Raw genomic sequence first — 20,672 nt, 5'->3', positions numbered from 1 at the left:
CATCGTCTTATACCATGATGGCTTTCGTCGTCGTCCATCACCTCGATGTAGCTCTCGCAGGTCGAAAACTGTGCCAGAAACGAAACTAACGGCTCGTGAATTCTTGGGCTTGGTTTCAGCGTATCTTGATTATGACAATCTCAAGAGAAAGTGAACTATGAGTTCCAAAGCGAAAGATTTACTGGATGGTAAGGTTCCGATCCTTGTGTTTTTATTCCTGCTATTATTTCATGATTTGTATTAACCAACATTCATTGACTCTGTCCCTCTAACATTCTAGTAACAGTTCACAAGTAACAGTAACTGTGGTAGGCCTAACAGTCAGTAACACTGTTAACCTCTGAAGTTAGCTAGATCTAACAGTCAGTTAGATCCTGAGTGTGAGTCCTATTTTTCATCCTTTCTTCTTTTTCAGAAGATAACAGAGAAATTCGTCTTGTCTGGGATTCTGAAAAATTGTTCTTAATCTTACTTAAACTTAGCATCTTGATACTAAAACTGAAACTAAAAGTTGTGAGAATGCATGTGTCAATGTCATGTGTGAGATGAAGGAATCTACTACGTACTAGACACTCTAACAAGTTACTAGTTCCTTGACGAGTTGTCTGACTGAGATCTGTGACTTACTCGATCTGTGTTATTTGAGGACATGGCCTAACCGCACCAGTGACCCCAACCCGTGCCGAGTCGGGGTCGCATGGCAGCCCTATGGCTATCGAAGAAATGCCTGATATGGCTCAGCATTTTGGTGACCAGAGACCAAAATACAGGGTTTTACACTGAAAATCATAGCCGTACTGTTAGATAAGATACCGGTACTTACAATCAGAGCTGCCGAAATCAATTTACAATACGACCTGTAGAGGACTTTTAAGAGCCCAGTGACAGATTTTATCCGAGGTTTTACTTTTAGTCTTTCCGCACTTCGTATCATAGTACAACTTTCACACTACAGCGGTAATTCCGTGAAGTTGGGGCACAAAGTGTGACATTTTAGCATAATCTCAATACTAATTATGCTATGTAGTATTAGGGTGTCTGGTAGATTTTTGCAACTGGAGAAATACAACTCATTTCACACTAAAACATACATATCCATAATGTCCATAGTTAACATAATACATGTGCAAAATTTCTCACCATAATCATGAATAATGGTGAAGTTATGAGCAAATAAAAACAGGGTATTTTTCATCCTCACGCTGTTAAAACCTTGGCGAAAAAGTGGGTCGCGAGCGTAATGAAATTCACTGTCGAGCGCACTCCAGTGGGCGGTGCTATTCACTGCGTTTATCACATTCAAAGCGCGCGTGTTTCTAAGGCTAAGCGCGCATCCTTGTCAGCTAGCACACACCTACCCAGCCAGCTGTGCGAGGCCCGCTTCGATCCCTCGGCACGCACTTGTACTTGCACTCGTGATCGCACGCACTGGTTGTGATATGTCAGCAATGTGGCAATACATGCATGGTACCGGTGCCGCGCTAATCGCGCTACCTACCGTACTGTACTTAATACAGTTAGCTGGGAAAATACAACATGGAAAGTGAGCACACGAGGTCGTAACAGAGAAATATCTTGGTCCGGAGGAATTTTTATTCATATATTTTTTTACATTCACAGTTCTCTTCCATGAGAAAGGATTCCGTGAAGCTTGTCATACAGTGTAGTCTCCGCGGAACATAACGCCGGCCACAGACCGATTTGTACACGGGTTTACGAGCGAGACCGAACGTATCAAACGTACAAGGTACAGCGCGGCGGAGTAAAAGCGCACACAGTAGTGGTGCATGTGCGATTACTAGTACTTGTACATGGAGACGCGCACATGTACCGGTACTCACATTACGTATCGGCGGTGCGCTATGCTGTCAGTGCGGCGGCTGAACATCGTACCTATGCATGCAAAATCGACTCGATACTGGAGCTTCGCGTAAGTGCGCGCCGTAACCACGAGTCATGGCGTGTAACTACGTGTCTAGACTTGTAGGCCCCGCCTCGCCTAGTTCGCTGATGCTGTTACTATGCTGACAAGGGTATCTTAATCGCTATTTCGCGGGTTTATCCTGGGGAATAAGCGAAAAACCAATGCTATTTTTGGATTCAGCACCATTGAATCCCCCTACACCGGCATGGCCAGTTTCACAGTCGGTCGGAACAGCCGAGTTATAGCGATGTTTAGGCTTTAATCTGAATTTAGGTAGCAATACGTCTTGATATCTGAACTCGGCGTAGGACGAGAAGAATGAGACCACCACAAGCTTTCATATGATACCAAATTTATGGAGATTTGTTCCCAGGATAAACCCGCGAAAATGCCTGAAAGGTGATTTTAAGCCAAAATTGTGGGTCCACTTTTTGACCGAACGCGCGCCCTACGTTTGCCCATTGCCCAACATGCACTGAACGCATCTGGTAGTCGTAAGTTTATTTGAAAATGCTAGCGCTTTTGCATTCAAAATGTGACTTCCGTGATATCATTTAGTATCGAAGATAATATGATAGATTTCTCTTACTGTTAAAAATTGTTTTTAAGTAGTTTTATGTTCTGTAAATGCATAAAAGAGCGTCTAGACCTAGGTCAAAGATGACTTGTGAACTCGCGACTTTTGCGTGAATTTCGAAGGGGATGAAAAAGCGCATCGCGCTACCGATGCCCTAGTAGTATACATATATATATTGTTTATAGGCTTTAAATTTACATAATATTGTATTGAGACCATACATTTTCCTGGAAATTTTGTGCCATTCAGACTCAATTTTGATGAAGTTATTAAAACAATATGTAACAGTGTCCTGTAGCATCGTGACGTGTCCATGTAGCATCGTGACGTGTCCATGTAGCATCGTGATAGTTAAAATCTGGTCCTAAAAGACAAATTAATGCAATTAGCTTGACCAAAATTTGATATGAATAGGGTAACATCCCCAGTATTCGGTCACTTATGCTTTTTTGCAATATTTTTCAAACTAAAATAATACATACATCATATCTACAGCAATGTATGTGAAATATATCAAATTTCGTTAATCTCAACTTTCATTTTGTTAAATATCTCACAGAATTGTACAAAATCCCGAAATATTTCACCTTGAAAATTCCCCAGTATACGGTCATCGGCTCCAGTATTTGGTCACGCGATGTGCGTGTTCAAAGTCAATGCGTGTTCAAGGCAGCTGAAAAATGCGTGTGTGCGCTACCTTGTTGGCGCAAAATTGCATCGGGGACGTTTCGGCGACCGTTGGTGACCGAATACTGGGGTCTCGGCACTTGCATTCAACCCTTGTACATTAGGACACTGTATCGGCACATACGGACATTTTGTTTTTCTTTTGCGTTTTTGAGGATACCATTGCACTCCAAGCTTGCGATAAGCGAAAAATCCCGCGAGAGAACGGCGTATTTCTCGATTTTTAGCGCTTTTTCAGCGACCCGTACTCTTAAAACTGGGCCTTATCCGTGCGCGCTTTTGGAAAGTAGCGCCGATTCTGCACTTTTGATGGTAAAATTTGGGATTTTGGATGGATTTTTGGAGGGGGCTAAGGGAGTTTCCTGTTGTGAATGAGTGTGCAAGTATGTGAATTAGTGTGATTTGCCTGTGTTGTGACAGTTGAACTTACTGGCTGGTGACTAGTGATAAGTGACCGAATACCAGTGGCTGACCGAATACTGGTGCCCTTACCCTTTGCATTACTAGATTAGTCAGATAGCTAAATATCTTAACTCTCCTTTCCACAGTTTTACTTTTACAAGAAAATTACACAATGTGTCACTATGCTACGTGGTGTCCACCAAATGTCACAAAAAAAGGACACTGCATAGCATCGTGATACATTTTGTAATTTTCCTTTAAAATTAAAACTGTGTACAGGAAATTTGAGATATTTAGCTCTCTCATTCATATCTTGTAAATATGCATATTGCATCAAATTTTGGTCAAGCTAATTGCCATAATTTGTCTCTTAGGACCAAATTTTGAAATATCACGATGCTACATCCTGACACGTCACGATGCTACAGGACACTGTTACATATTGTTTAATAACTTCATCAAAATTGAGTCTGAATGGCACAAAATTTCCAGGAAAATGTGTGGCCTCAATGCAAATGTAAAGCCTACAAACAATAAATGTATAGCATAATCAATATTGAGTTATGCTGAAATGTATTTTTAAAATATCACGATGCTACATGGACACTGCCCCAACTTCATGGAATTACCCACAGACTCAGCTCATACGCCAACATCCTTGCTGTCAATCGGGTATGGATAAAACGTAGCACATATTATAATACACAATGTATGCGTGTGGAAAAAAAACCAGGATGGCTTGTTGAGAACTGAAATGAATATTCATTCGGGCATGCGCATATCATTTTGTTTACGTGATATGTTCAAAATGGCAATTCGCATCTCGCGGAGATGGTCTCAAAGATGATGACGATTAATCTTGTGTTCGGTGGTAATGAAGAGTGATACATAGTTGCCTTTATATACCTCATTTCTAGAATCCTCTCATCTGATTGGTTAAAAGGGGAGTCATGAAAATAACTGTGCCCTATTTTTGAGTTACTGTGACCGGGGCCCGGGCACAGCTAGTAAATAGGTTTTAGAGACAGTCGCGACCCCGTACACGTAGATCGCTCATATGTACGCACCAATGATACGACCGCTGGCATTCAATCAGCGTGCTGTAAAAGAGACTAGCGGACTGGTTTGGAGACAATCGCAACCCCGTAGTACACGTAACGTACACTGTACACATCACTGTACGCACCAATGATACGACCGCCGCGCTGTCAATCAGCATTGATTACGAGTGCTGTAAAAGAGACTAGAATCTATATTTTCGGTATCTATATTTCGGAATCTATATTTTCGGTATATAAAACAAATAATGACTGCTTGATATTCTGGGTACAGTTAAAATTATGTAGGCCCTCGGTGATGTGAAAACCGTGACCATGCCCTTGAACAGCTTTGCTTCGGGCATAGTTACGGTTTTCACATCACCTTGGGCCCATAATTTTAACTGTGCCCCTCATAACAGTCATTATTTGTATAATAATATGGTGTTACAACATGTGGCTTTTCGTTGCGAATCCAAGTGTCGTTTTGAACGATGAGTTGTTTAGTGAATTGCAAGCATCGGAGTGCACTTGATTACTTCACTAAATTGCATACAAGTCTTCGAGGCGCTGTTACTGGTTACAGCGCCCTGCGCCGGGGTTAGACATGGCCCAGACATAGGGTGCACTGGCACTGCCACTGGTACTGACTACTGTATGATAGCCCTACTACAATTGTACATATTGACCACCCTCTTTTAAACCGACCACGTATTAATTGGCGCACTGAACACTTAGTACGCACTACACTGTGTGCAAAGCACATAAAAATGGATTGGCTTTGACTGTTGATGAGGATGGTGTGGGAAAACGCGAAAATTCACTGTTCATTAATCGTTTTAATCAAGGACAAAATTTTGAATGAATATTTTCACCGAATTGTAATGTAATGTCTATGGAAGTTTCTAAAAAGCTTCGTACAACACGGTGTTCAATACAACTCGGTTTGCGTGCATAGTCAATGCAAAAACAGCGGTCGATCTCAGTAAGGAGCGTTACCGCGGGGAGCTGAAACGAGGCCACACAAGTTCGACGGCGATATTTTTGCACTGAAACTTTGAATCGAAAAGGGAACAACGGCATTTGATAGAGCTGGATTTTCTCAATCACGTAGGTCAAGTTTTTAACGTGAATTTCAGTGTTAAATATTCTTATCAAGCAACTAAACATTAGGTGGTCAATGAGTAGTAGGTCCAACCATACTGACCGCAGCTCGCAGCCACAGTGCTTGACCGAAAGATTGGTCAGCATCTTGCCGGGGATATGTTCACCGTCTTGATAAAGGCAAGCGGTTTGCAGGTTTCCTAGCTCTACCCACAAGAGTGTGTATGTTCTCTGGTCTTAGCAGCACATGGCAAGACATTGATACTATATGTCAACCATACAGAGGCCCAAAGATAATGACTCTGTGACTGATAATTTTAGATAGTGACTCTGTAGTGATGCAACACACTTTGATTTCATTTCAGCAACTTTCTAACACTTTCATGAAGAAGCTCCAGTGTACATGTAGTACAGTGCCAACACTTCATCGAACCAAGTTTGTTACTCCAATGTGTTTAAGCATGCAAATCAACATGTTTGTACTGTTTAATTCAAATGGTTGTGTTTTATCAAGCCCTTGACTTACAAATGTACGTGTGAATTTCTATATCATTTTCTTATATTTTTGGACTTCTTTTTAAGTAAGTAAAATTTATGTTTGGGCAAGTGTTGTGCAACAATTTGAAAATCTGCTTCCCTGACTGAGGAAGTGGTAAAAAAAAAAAAGGTTATACAGCACCCAACTATAGATTCCTTGTTTAACCCATAATTAGTCAATGAAACACCAAAAATCGCCAATCTTATTACTCCCTAAAATGCCCGAAACCACCTATTCATTTTATGCTTTACCATTTTTTTGGTTTTCTCTATGATTATATAGTTTGAAAAGGGTCAAAGGTCTACAAATGTACATGTACAAGCCTGTATGCCAGAATTGCCTCCGTGACACACCATTCTCTTGGTAAAGCCTTGGGCTTTCAAATAAAGGTAACTTAAATGCAATATAAACATGCAGTGAGCGATTTAACATCATTTAGAATGTTGTCAAAATGAGAGTACCCACAATATTGCTATGCTTTCCATTAAACCATAGGCCATTATGTACGTATACGTACAGAATCTTCAGTTGCGAAAAGGGTATTAAATGATCTCCTGTAGAATTACTCGCTATTAAAAATTCTCCTTGGAGACATACAGAAATGTACATATCACTCAGTGCATGGAATTTCATATGTTTGAATTGAAAAAAAAAATGGTTGATGTGTATCACATTGACACATTTGTTTAATTTTGTTAACTGTCAGAGCTTATATTCTTTTTGTCATATTGATGGGGCATGGTTGATCTGTGGGATTTTACTAGTTGACGGCCTCACAGTTAGCATTTACATATCCCAAGGATCTGTTCCATGGCTGTTGCGAACTAGAGGTGGTACTTTCCACCGTGAACCAGCCCGATGTTTGTACATGCACCTACAGGTGTACATGTATCCTTGTGCTTTGTGAACACTTAAAGTGCATACCGTTTGCATCATGTTCAATTCATGAATAGGGACTTCTAGAAGGCTTATTCAAATATTTTGATGGAAAAGAGTGGCAAAGGTACATGTGTAGTAACCATGTCCAGAAATATCTTAGCATGGAGACATATTTCACTATACAATGACAACCGCTGCTGTATGTTGCAGTACTCTTGTTTCTTTCAGTGTGTCATAACTGGACTATGATATGAGATAAACAAACATCATAGGAAAGCTGAAGTGTTATTGACTCACTATTTGTACCTTCTGTGTATTCTCTGAATTGATAACATGTACAGTACACATCATGGGGAAGTTGTTTGATGCACAGATTGACAAGGTCATCATTGTGATTGGCATATTCTTCATGATATCATACACAATCAAATAAGATGTGCATGTTGGTCCATCTGTCCTTGCGGGACTGCTGTGTCATTGGAATATTTAGCAATCACACAGCTGTATAAATTTACAGTACATTTTATTTATTGTCATATTCTCTTTTAATTCAGTGATATCCTTATTTTAAAGAGCTTTACCTCATGAAGGAAACATCTCCCCCAAATAAGTGAGCATTCAGTGAATAATGAAAGATGAGGCAAACATTCTGGGGAAAGTTTGGGGAAGTTAGACAATTTGTTCAATTTTTTTGTTTTGAAAGTGTTGTTGAATTCCATCTGCAGCCCTCTCCAATTTGGAACTATACACCAATTCATAGAACTGTCAAGATAAAACATTACATACAATACATGTATATCACCCCCCCCCCCCAAAAAAAAAAGAAAGAAAGAAAGAAAAAAGAAAAGTCATTTCTAGGATATCAGCAGAGCCCTTGACCTAAACTCTTGAGAAGTCATTGAGAATAATGATAATACATGCTTGCCAAAACTTATCTCAGTAACAGATGTACTCTCTACAGCATTGTGCGATGTACATATGAAGGTATTATATGTCAAATATATATATTAAGGACTATATAAAACTCTCGGACCCCAGTTTTATGCTCAAAATGAGATGTTTCTGGTCATGTCTGTGCCTGGGTTATTCCAGTGTAAACTACAATTTTGTTTATTATAGGCCCTACTTTATTCAGTGTTTTGCATGTTTGAGCAACAAGAAGGGGATATTACACTGTGGGAAGAAACAGTGTGTGACATCTACAATGTTGCATTTCAAACATGTGCTACCATTGCCTGGTACTGCCAGTAGCATTATTACAACATTTGGGGATGATTTTTTTCTTTACACTTGTAATTGCACATTGCAACACATGGTGATAAAGTCATGTGATAGGGGGACTTGAGCAAATTCTGGCAATCAGTATTTGCAGACTGTTGTACATTACACTGTACCAGCACATGAAATATCAACCATAGCAGGGCATCTTGTACAAAAAAAGAATTCTCACACATATCCAAGTGGCCTAGACAGGCACATGCCTGTCCATTTTACCTGCCAAGAATTGAGTTTTTGCACCACCAGGCAAGTGGGTTACAAGTGTATTAATACCCTGGACAATACACACCTTGGCTGTGTTTATGTTTGAAAGATAGAGCCATGTTCAAAAAGCATTTCGAAAGGTGTGTATGAATAGTGGTTGGACATGCATTTCTCGGGATGCCTTGTTTGAGTCCTACAAGTGAATGTATAAATAATAACGATTTTGGAGTTGTCACTGCCCAGCTGCTTTGTCCTGTTTGACCCATGAATTAGATTTCATGTACAAGGCTCGCGATAATTGTATGTATGTTTCAAAGTGGCTTTGCTTGAAATTCTGATATCTACTTCACAAAAGGCATTTGTGGCTCAAAAGCATTCAAAATTGCTCTTTCTTTTTCATTTTAAATCAACATTTCTAATCATGATTGAAAGCACCATTGCATTTCTCTGTTTGCCGGAATATGCCTCAAATATTGGTGATTAATACAGTATGTTGTATGGTGTACCTCAAAAGAAGTTGAATAAACACACCCCTTGGATTTCACAAAGGTTGTCTTGACACTGATGTTTATTTCCCTTGTCAGATTCAGTGAACATGGCAGTAGCTCTGTTGATGACACAACATTTTGCTCCTGTGACAGCTGCTCCGGTCTTTTTTTCTCCAAGGACTTACATGTAGGGTTAGGGTTGTGATAGGGTTTTAGGTTTAGTTTGATGTGAGGATTAGGATTAGGGTTAGGGTTATGTTTCTTTGTGGTTAATAGAATTTATGTTTGGCTTTAGCGTGCAGATATTTCATGGGAGCAAATGTCGCAGGAGCAAATGTCATGTAACCAGTTCCGTCATCTTGTAGAAAATATTTCTTGACCTGTTTCATGCTTCATCTCATCATGCAATATGCAAATTCATTAAGAGAATGTCAGCTATATTCATTTGATAAATGTTGCTGAAGATGTTGTACGTGGCAAGCATTTCATTGAAACAAGGCTCCCCGGAATATGGGATAACACCGATAGAGATTACATTGCAAAGTGAGGGTGTGTATGAAGATGAAGAAAAATCAGAGGTACACGTAGATAGGATATCCACATTCTGTACATGTATAATTTGTACATTGTTAAAAGCCTGAGTGTAATCTCAGTAATGAAAACATTCTTAAACAGATTGCATGTTCAGTTTGTAATAGTTTTGATTGTACAACGTATTCAAGTTTCCATGTTGTATCACATAATACATACATGTACATTGTGTCTATAATTGTATACATTTAATACTAATGTAGTACAACTAGCTACATGTACAAGAGGCCTTTACAGGTCCCTTGATCTAATCTACATCTATTAAAGTACAAATGTGTGTTCACTTCTGCTGATGGAAACACAACTGTAGAGTACGACTGTACACTGTACAATCTCATGTACCATTGTACCAGTGTACAATGTAGGTGTACTGTCACAAGTTCTGTAATTGTTTGATCAAAGTACATTTTTATGTATCACATACACTTTTGTATATTCTTTCTTAAATGTTCTTATATTTTCTTAATGATATGATTTTTTTTTGTGCACCCACTTTACCTCCTCCCCCAATCAACTTTATTGCCTCTCATAAACAACAAAGTGAGGAGACATCAACATTATGATGCCTCATACTCTCCACTGATACTTTGACTGTTTTACAAACTCACCCCCACCCCCTCCCCCCCCCCCAAAAAAAAAAACACCCGACAAAAACCACCACCACCAACAACAACAACAAAAAAAAAAAAAAACCAAAACAAAACAAAAACAGGTCTCATAGAATGACATTGTGGAACTTTTATTGCTAGAAAATGTTACAGAATTGTGTATGGCAAGAAAAGGTATGGAATATTGTAATGTACAGTATTTTAGATTTGTCTTGCTCATCTGAACTGATGCACCTGGCTTTGGCAAGATGTACAATGTATACTGTTAGGTATTGTTACACAGAGCATGCTTTTATATCAGCTGATTTCCCCATGGGTGACATCACTATAGGCAAGAAGAATGATTTTGAAAGGGGGATAGTAAGTGGATGCAAGAAAACAATAATAAGAAAAGCATGATTAAAAACATGTGATAGATGGAATGATCAAACAACTTAATTTGTGAAGTGAAGACCCATTCACATTGGCAGAAATGATTAAACACTTTGAACACAAGAGTATCTTTTCATATTAACTGATGTCATAGTGCACAGGTTTTGCCCTCTTGGTTCAAATGTAGCTTATGTTGTATAAGAATGCTTACAGTATACCATGTCTTCAGTATGGCTGAAAGAGCTACCTGTGATGTAGAATGAAGTCAGAGGTGGCAAGGTTTCCACTCAACAGAAAAAGGACATTAAAAAAAAAAACTAGGTAAAGAATCGCCAATATTTGGGTTAACTGTTGTTACTTGTTTGAAGACATTTGTGCAGGTAATGTTTAGCCATGAAGTGCATCGTATGCTGCTGTATAGACCAAAGTTTTGACAATCAATTTATACCCACCGAAATATTATGACAAGGAAAAAAAGAGTCATACTCTTAATTTTCCCTACAAAATTCCAGTCTGTGTTGGCAGTTATTTGTGTACTTGGCCTTCTGAAATTTGTTTTTAAATTTCATGTAATAGTTGCCAATCTTGACAGTTAGTGTTAGGCGGAACTTGGCATTATCAACTACTCAGAACCAAATTTAGGCACTTTTCTCTTAAATATTTGCCTTTGCCAGAATTTGTTGGCTCAGATAATGCTTTGGAGGTGTGTGCCAATACTAATGTACAATTGTATGCAATATTCTAACCTACCTTCAGTAATAATGGCCTGAGGTAGTAACTGAATCTGCTAGTGTGGCATTCACCCAAGTGTGCATTTCACCTTGCATGTACATTCATGCCTAGTTCCGTTTCTTGGGAACAGTCTCATGAGATCTTGTCTTTTTCACAACTGACCAACCACATGACTAGTATTGACCGTCCCCAAGCTGCATGGGCAATCGTGGTATGGGCTGTGCATGGGGCGGAAGAGGCACGCCCTGCCATTTGGCAAGAGGTCGCACATTCGCTCATTTGATTAACACAACTGGGCGCTATCATAAACAAGCCCAGGGTCACTCTTCCCTTCAGATTTTATCCCCTAACCTAAAAAGATTTGCGTGGACAACGGAAGAACTCCCCTCGAGCGTTCATGCTATGGTTTTGTTGGGTAAGTCCTGCAGCACTGGTCTTGCCCCTAGACATTACCGTAAAACATGATAAATTCGCTGCATAAAATTTTCGCGAATTAGAGCCGACAGCCTTTTTTGTGGCAAGAAATTTTCGCGAATTGCCACTGGCATTCAATGCATATAGTGTAGACAAGAACTTTTGCACGCATTTTAACTTCGCGAATCTTGGCGCTCGCGAAATTAAAGTGCATGCGAACATTCCTCGTTTTACAGTAATTGCCCTCACTGAAATTTTATTGCCAAAGTTGAAGACTCCAGTTAGGTTCACACGCTGTTCCTAAACTTTAAGTTTTATAGGTCGAAAACTTAACTCTCGATGGTTAGCTTGTAGTTTAGCACCGTATGGACGCACTCGAAAGTTAGCAATCTTAAAGTTTAGTCTATGATTAGAACCACGAGACATCTTAGGGTTTACGCTCTCTTCATGAGCCATGGGGGGGGGGGGGTCCCCACTCGTAGTTTCGCTCCGTGTGGACACAATAATCAACGAGCTTGTGAGTTAGCGTGAACCTCGCTTCTCGTTCACATCTGGGGTCAACCTCCAGCTGTGCTGTTGTATGGGCATAGGGTCATCTAGCAAAGACTCTGCACTTCCGGCGTAATCATCGAGTGGGATTCTCTTGTGAGTTGTAACTTGAAGTTTAGGTGCCCGTGTGAACCCGCATCTTGAATTCACGAGTGGAGGTAATCATCGACAGTTACAATGTAAGTTTTCGGCCTACAGCTGTAAACTTCAAGTTTGGCAACTGCGTGTGAATGTAATTTAAGGCAGTATGATTCTTTTTCAGGCAATAAATGTTGCATTCCCCTCAAGGCCAGCAATATCTGTCATTGTGTGTACATGTATAGCAAATTTGCCCAATACAGTCTAAATGGAATTAATTTATTCACTCAAATCCTTTTCCCCTTTGTCTCCTTCTTAGCTTTGGACGCAGTGGATAAAGATCCGACCCATGGTTTTCAGCAGAGCATTTTAACACGTACAGTGCAGACACCAAACAAAAGAACTTCTGGACAAGAGACCTCATCTACCCAGTAAGTTTAGTTTTGTACCTGGTTCAGGTAATGATGCACAGGACAATATATTCATAAATATACTTTTTTTTCTTTCTTATATCCATCTGTGTAGAACTTCTAAATAATGTATGCCATGTATTTCAGTTTTTAAAGGTTTTGATTTTTGTGAATTTCGTTAGTTGGGCACTATTCAAGAATTAAAGAACATACAAAAATATCAACTCTGATGCCAACATAAATGTGACACGCACTCATTAAGTCATACATGTACAGTGCTGGTGTGCAGTAAACAGTACATGAACAAGGTGCGTAATAATACGGTATTGTTTGATTACGAATTTAGCCACTTGCAAAATTGTTGGGAAGTCCTGATTTGCAATAAATTAGACTTGCTGAATGGCTTTAATATATTTTGAACACTGTTACAAAGGTGACCTTGACATGGTTATACTCTGGCATATACAGGATACAGCTAGTAAGTATCATAGTTTGAAGGTATCATAGCTGAAGTACATTGTATCATAGTTTGAAGTACCATTGTGATGCAGCTCTGAACATGATATATCTTGTAGATCATAGGTCATTAGGTCATATTTCCTGGGTCTGGAGTCTGAGTCCAAAGCATAACATTTTTAGCATTTTCTTAAGCACCAGATGAAAGTCACTCAAACATGAGACTGGAAGAAGTATTTTTTAGAGCTGGTGAAGGTGAGAGGAGAGATCTAATAACGGAAATTTATCGATTTGCCATTAATCAAACATTGAATTCAATCGAACTTAGATTAGGTCAGAAGCAGTGTAGAAATCTTTGAAGGCTTCCATGGTGGTAGAACATTGGGTGGTGGAAGGCTTAATGGTGCACCACATATTCTTTCAGGGTATGTACATGTATTTGGCCCTGAAAAGGGCCTACCCAGTCCTGACGTTTCGGCGAGAACATGCTTGCCGAAACGTCGGGACTAGGTAGGCCCTTTTCAGGGCCAAATACATACCCTAGAAAGAATACGTGGTGCACCATTAAGCCTTCTACCACCCAAGAAGCAGTGCACATTGAAGAACTATCAAAATATTTTCATCCCCCCCCCCCCATACAATATAGATCTTGAATGGGTCACAGGGTTTACAATCACTTTCTGAAACTTTCCTGTTCATGCAAAAATTCAAAATGTACAATGTATGTTATACAGTATTTTGCAGTTGTACCTGGTATCAAAGAAGATATTACAACACGTTGATCACTGATTCAGTAAATTTGTTGAAATTTAGTGATGGTGTATGTGAATGTACATTGTAATATATCATACACCTCTTGTGGCAAGTTAGGTAACACTGAGGCATGCCAATCAACATTATCTTATGGCATGTACAATGTATTGTTGCTTCATCTGTATTTAAAGTCTTTGTTGTATCCCCCTCAAGTTGTAATGGACAAATATTCTGTATACATACAGTAGCAATATGGATGTACATTGCATGTGAACAGAAAACTGAAATGGGATGTAGAGTTCTTGTTATATTTTATTATCAATATTGAATATCTTTTGGATATTTGCATTCATGTTTGATGCATATTGACATGTTATTGGATATCATCAAAAAATACAAGGGAACCTACTGTATATTATAAAGTACCTAGACGCACAAAACTGCAGTAGTCATATCAGTCACTTCTCAAGATCATGTTATAGTGAGGAGAATATTACATTATACATGGTGCAGGTCAAATGAATTGATGTACATCTGATGTATAAAGTACTTACTAGAATGCATCTCAATGGTGGATGGCATCACCTGGAATTCCATATAGTGTAACCAAATGCAGTTCCAAGTTTGGTTCTTTTTGCACATGAAGTACAGGGTAGACTAATGTACACTGTATGTTTGTCTGTAAATCATACCATATGTACAAAATTGTATGCACTTGATCACACAGTACATTGTAGGTGCATGGATTTAGAGATCTACGAGTGTAGCGTGGGATATAGATGTACAGTACAGTGTACATTACATTATGTTGCTGATTTTATTGGAGTGTCTATTGTTAGCACTTTAAATTTACACTTGTCATGGTAACAAAATTGCAGTGAGGAGAATGCATCCTGGGTATAAAAACAAGTAAGACGCAAGTGAATATCAAATCCGTAAACCTTATCGAAACAGCATTTGCTCTGCCTGGCTCTGCCCTGTATTCATTCTCAAATGAGCTCAGTATTTCATTAAGTAGAATTAAATATTAATTATGGAGTATGGAAAATCATGTTTTTCTGTCAAAGATGTTTGACCAAAATGCTCATGTCAAGCAAGTGAAGTATAATGGCATGTCTGTACAAGTGTACATGAATGCCACTATGTGTGTGTTGAACTTGCAAGAGTTTTTTTTTATTTTTTAAGTCTTTTACTGTTAGTCATTTTCAGTTGTATATTCTACACCCTCTGTAAAATTACAATGTATTTTGAAGGAGCATTTTGTGCAGAACACAAGGTATTTGTCAAATACAATGCCAGTTTAAATAATAACAGTTTTCACATCTTGCCAATACATTTTACTGTTTGCATACATGTAAGCAGAAACCTGAAGCATTGGTACAAATGCCACCATGTCGTGCATGACATATTTTAATAGTGATAAATGTGACAGAGAAGAGATACAGTGTAGGGTTGTTTATCAGAAAGGACATTCCTGATGAACAAACAAGAGAAAGAGAGAGAGAGAGAGAGAGAGAGAAAGAAACAAAATCTTGATGGGGAATCAATGGTTGCAAATGTCAGTACATTGTATGTGTACTCTTCTTGGTGTAGTACATGAGGTAACATCATTTGTGGTATCTACATGTGTTATACACATATGTACTGTACTTGTATGTGTTTTGGCTATTTTGCATTATACAGTGTAGATTATTTTAGCAATATCCTTAGGTCAGTAATGTACATAACCCAGCCAAGTGATGTTTTATAAATTTGTGCCTAATTTACAAGTAGACAATATTCCAGTAAAGTGTAGTACATATTGTACATCAAGCTATCTATGTCTTTTAATTTCAGAGATCCAGAAGTGATTGTTATCGGTCCGAACTCATCGGCATCCTCTGCTACGAGTGCAAGCCAGCACCTTAGTCCACAGGTAAACACACTCTCTTTGGTTTGGCCATGTGTAACTGTGATGTGAAATATTGTACCATGAAATGCACATAATTGTATTTTTTTTTTTTAAATTCCTTTCAGCTTCATTGTGAAATTCCTGTGATCATTAGTGAGACCTTTTTTTTTTCTTACCTGTGGCTTTCTGACAGCCCATTATACACTAGAGTATTTCCTCATGTTCGTAAAGTGCTTGATTGTGTGGATCCATCACTAGTCATTTATGAAGGTCAGTCATTGCAGCATACAGTGGTGTACATCCTCAAAAAATCTGTACCTTCCCTATGGTACATTTGTATGACATAAGTACTTGGCAGATACATTATAGCAGACATATTGTATTGTTCCTCATTTACCATTATGGATATCACTGCCCTGGAAATGTAGGATCTGCTCATTCATAAGCTTTTTTGTTCAAACAGATATTCCTTACAGTAATACAAGGCTTGAAGTATTTTGTATTGAGTATAGCTCCATGTCCCTACATCACTTTACTTTGTAGTGTATTAGTACATTAATTCTCAAAGTGTTTCTATACCTTTTGCAAAGCCAGTAATAAGTAGGATTTATTAGTAGGTGCTTACACAAGTTGTGGGTACACTTCTGTTCTATTTTTATGAATATGCAGACATACAGTCGGAAGAACACCAAAACGATTCCGAAGAAGATTTCCGGCCAGGATTGCGTGCATTCTGTAGAGCCGGAAGGGGATCGTGTTAGAGATGGGCATGGTGGAGGGAAGCATGGCATTGGACTGAGAATCCTCTCCGCTGGTGGAGACAAGTGAGTGGACAGCAATATGTACAGTGCACTCCTCTTACTGTAAAAGTGGATATTTTCGCGCAACTACTTTTTCACGCTCGGCCGGGTAAGAAGAGTTGTCACTGGTTTTTAATTCTCCGGGATCAAGACATCAAGTACTGGAACATATGACAAGAAAAAATATTTGTGTGCCTTTATTTTTGCGTTAGTTTCTGGTTTTGCAAAATGTGCGAAAATTTCAACACTGCGAAAATTTCAACTTTTACAATATAACATAGCTACAACAAAATTCTTGAGGCAACTGAGTATATTCAAGCCCGTCAAATTATCATCTACATCATATACTGTATTTCATAAGCTGTTATTTTTTTTTCACGAGGGTTTAATTTTTTGTGAATTTCATGAATCACAGTTTGACCTTGAATTTGACAACACGCAGTGCGCTTATTGTTGTCTTTGTGTCAATTTGCGAAAACAGCATCTTGAGAAAATGTCTGTGACCTCCTCATTCACGAAAATATCTGCACGCAAAAATAACCGTGTCTGCAGTATAACTGGATGCTCATTGCTATTCCGTTATTGCAAAATTTTGATATAAATGAAAGAAAACGGGCAGTCCTTAGAACTTTGTTGCAATGGGAGTCACCTGTTTTCTGTTTCTCTCTCAGATTGGGGGTGGCTATTGTGTCCTTGAAACAACATTTACCTCTGGCAGGTTTGTCTGATCCATGAACTGCAACAATATGGGAAGCATGGTATTGAAATGGCAGATTTGGGTGAAAATGACATGTGGGAATTAGTATACAGTTTTATGTTTTGTTTATATACTTATCTGACCAAGAAGGATAGCACTGTATCTTTGACAATATTTGCAGTATCTTTTAACAACTTTTCTGCAATCAATTCTAAATTTCTTAGTCTTGTTTTTATCTTAGAGCCCTGAAACAATGATTGTTCTGCGTGTATTTGTTCCTTTTATGATATATGCCTTTTAATATGCATGGAAGGATGTCAGTGTAGATTCGCTGATATCTCGTCTAGTGGTAACGTCGCATGTATTAGAAAATTCCCAGTCCACTTCATTATGCATGCAAAATAAAAAAAAAAGCAACAACACAGTCTGCCTTTTCAATATTATGGGCTTTAACTTTATGGTACATTTTACTATGTGGTCTTTATTTGTTTGTTTTTCCTCTTCTGTAGTTCATCTCAGTCTCTGCATCAAACGGGTCCAGAAAGGTGTGCCCAGATGGACAAAACTCCTGAGCGATGGGAAAGGGGGCGGGGCAGAGGGAGGGGCAGGGGGCGTGGCAGAGGTGGTAGAGGAAGAGGCGTCAACAGTGAATGCCGCAGTAGGGGGCGAGGGGGCGGTTTGAGAGGAAACGCCACCGGCCTTAATATGAGTGGGTGAGTACAGACTATGCTTTGAAATATATACTTCAGTTAATTAAGGTTTCATTTACTACACCAAGGGGCTTGGTTGTAGAGTTCCTTTTAAATGTTCACCTGTCAATTTACCTCAGTGTTCTTTTCTTTTTTTTTGTGGTTATACACTGGAAATTTTATGCAATTTTATGCAATCCAACCCTACCAACTACAACTCTACAAAGGAGAACACATTTGTCTCAAGCCTTTGGCTTTCTTTGAGAACTCCCCAGCACATTTTACAATGCATACATTTCTGTTTTTTATAATTATCAATAAAGTGAATTTGATTTAATTTGATTTAAACTGGTTTACATTCTATGCATAGACAAAATGATCAGACAAATAGTTCATGCATTGGATAAACCTGTAATATGTAAGCATACCATTCACTTAATATTTTGCACTACAAATGTTTGTTTTATAGTAATGTAAACTAACTTTGAGAGAGGACGTACTGTAATCTTGCACAAACTGCTGTGGGACATACATGCATGTCTGTCCGTGGGCGTTTCGGTGAATGCGTGTGTTGTGTTATGTTTCAGATGACAATTAAATTGTCAAGCACTTCCTTTGTAAACTGCAACGTACTCGCAGTGGTGAAGAAGTGAGAGTCTCTCCAAGGTTTCTCTTAAATGAGGATGTGGTCTGAAGCCTCATACACTCTCATACACACTCTGTGAGGGATTAGATATGACAAAGCATGTCATAGTCCCACCGACTCGAATACATGTTAGGTTGGTGTTGCCCTCTGATAACACTCTGGCCTTGCTGGTGATATGTTAGTATTTATCTCTGTTAGCATCAGCTCAAAGCAGGTCTAGGGCAATTACCCCCTGGGTAATTACCCTGGACCCTTCCCCTGGCCCTAATCCTAATCCTAATCCTGAACCTAATCCTAACCCTAACCCAAACTCCTAACCCAAACTCCAAACCCAAACTCCAAACTCTGAACCTAACCCTAATCTTTACTTTAACCTTACAACTAACCAGTATTTGGGGGGGGGGGGGGGGTTGGGAACTGCCCTCTGGGGGTAATTGCCTGGATACGGCTCAAAGCAACTATGTCATCATTGCATAGGGGATTGTAATCTCCTTGCACTAATTGTGCCCTTTCTATTGTGTTTTTACATCCCATATAAGGAGACAGCAACAGACAACTCCCTCCGTCGTACAGGGAACTCCATCCACGAAATCAAGGAGCTGGAACTTTGCCAAAACGTAAGGCTCATGCGGTCATATGCCTCAAACCTCTTCTCAGATTTCACCCTGTGGGTCCACCGCTGAAATGGATAAGATTGGCTGAAACACAGTATTGTTGAACTCTTCTGCACATGGCGATTGTTACTGTTGTCGTATTTTTGTCTGCATACAGATAATAACTTCTATTTTATGGCTTGCTATCCTCTAGTGTGTTAACATTGTGAGTTCAGATTTTTCACAGGCAGCCGCACCATTTGGGTGTTACAAGATGTTGCCATGTCTTGAAGAGTGACATTCCTGCTTGTAATAAGCAATAAAGCATGAGAAAAGTACTGTATACGGCATATATTTCGCGAGTCTAAATTTTCGTGAATCGGGAATTCCCGACGATTTCGCGTGTGGTTAAATTCGCGATTATGGAGTCCTGTACTGAACGGAGAAATGTATGTGTACACGTACGTCACATCCACATCAGGATCAGAGTCAATATTTTTGCGTGTCTTTAATTTTGCGAATGGCACCTGACTCACGAAATTTGCAAAAATCAAAACGTCACGAAATATTTGGCGTATACAGTAACCAGGAACTTATGCATGTATGGGACTGAGTATGTTGTGAGTCTTTTCTAATAGAAATTTTAGGTGTTGAAACAGTGAAAGATAGTGAAGAAAAATGGAACTGAAGAGTATGGAAGCAACATGAAACATTGCTAGAGATGTAATATATGTGACATATGCTATATTTAGCAAGCAACAAATCAATTTATGCTAAAGGTCGAGAAGGCTTTTTTTTTGTGTGCAACTGCCATGAATGCAATGGTTACAACCATAGCTGCTGCTGTATATGGCACAAATGAGCATTTTGTGGGATTTGTTCACCAGAAAATGAAACTTTACTGGCAAAGTGAAAAAAAAACAACAACTTTGCATACATCTTGACTTTTTTCCATTTATATTTGAATTCCAAGGCCATTTAACATCCCATTTTGGAAATCTCTTTCTTGTTTGTTTGTTTGTTTGTTTGTTTTTTATGCTAAAATTTTCAGGATGTACAATGTATGCATTGATATTGATTTAAACATTATGTGTAGTGTGTTTGTCAGTGTTAATATCTGTCTAGAAATCTTGTTCTTTCTTTTAAATTCTGAGAGACAGTTGTTTATCTTGGTGTTCAAAGCAATCAGGTAGTTTTTGAATACTTACTATAAACACTTTACACAGAGTGTTGTCATATCTCTCTGACATCATGCAGATTTATTGCTTTTATTAG

At 38.9% G+C, this 20,672-nt stretch overlaps 1 protein-coding gene across 1 annotated transcript in view; it reads left to right on the top strand.

Annotated features, from left to right (window-relative positions):
* Positions 1–17: 17 nt before the first annotated feature.
* LOC139724274 (uncharacterized) overlaps positions 18–20,672 on the top strand; it is a 47,829-nt gene continuing 27,174 nt past the window's right edge. The window contains exons 1-6 of the mRNA XM_071635419.1: positions 18–188; positions 12,782–12,893; positions 15,918–15,996; positions 16,642–16,796; positions 17,979–18,182; positions 19,344–19,421. Of these exons, the coding sequence (XP_071491520.1) occupies positions 158–188; positions 12,782–12,893; positions 15,918–15,996; positions 16,642–16,796; positions 17,979–18,182; positions 19,344–19,421 (659 nt within the window). The 5' untranslated portion in view covers positions 18–157. The remainder of the gene's footprint in view (positions 189–12,781; positions 12,894–15,917; positions 15,997–16,641; positions 16,797–17,978; positions 18,183–19,343; positions 19,422–20,672) is intronic.

The sequence above is a fragment of the Diadema antillarum genome, unplaced genomic scaffold, assembly GCF_040938485.1.
Source record: "Diadema antillarum isolate AM-2024a unplaced genomic scaffold, OU_Dant_1.0 scf00000015, whole genome shotgun sequence".
NCBI classification, from domain to species: domain Eukaryota; kingdom Metazoa; phylum Echinodermata; class Echinoidea; order Diadematoida; family Diadematidae; genus Diadema; species Diadema antillarum.
The sequence above is the reverse complement of the archived record's forward strand: the minus strand, read 5'-3'. Positions and strand labels throughout refer to the sequence as shown.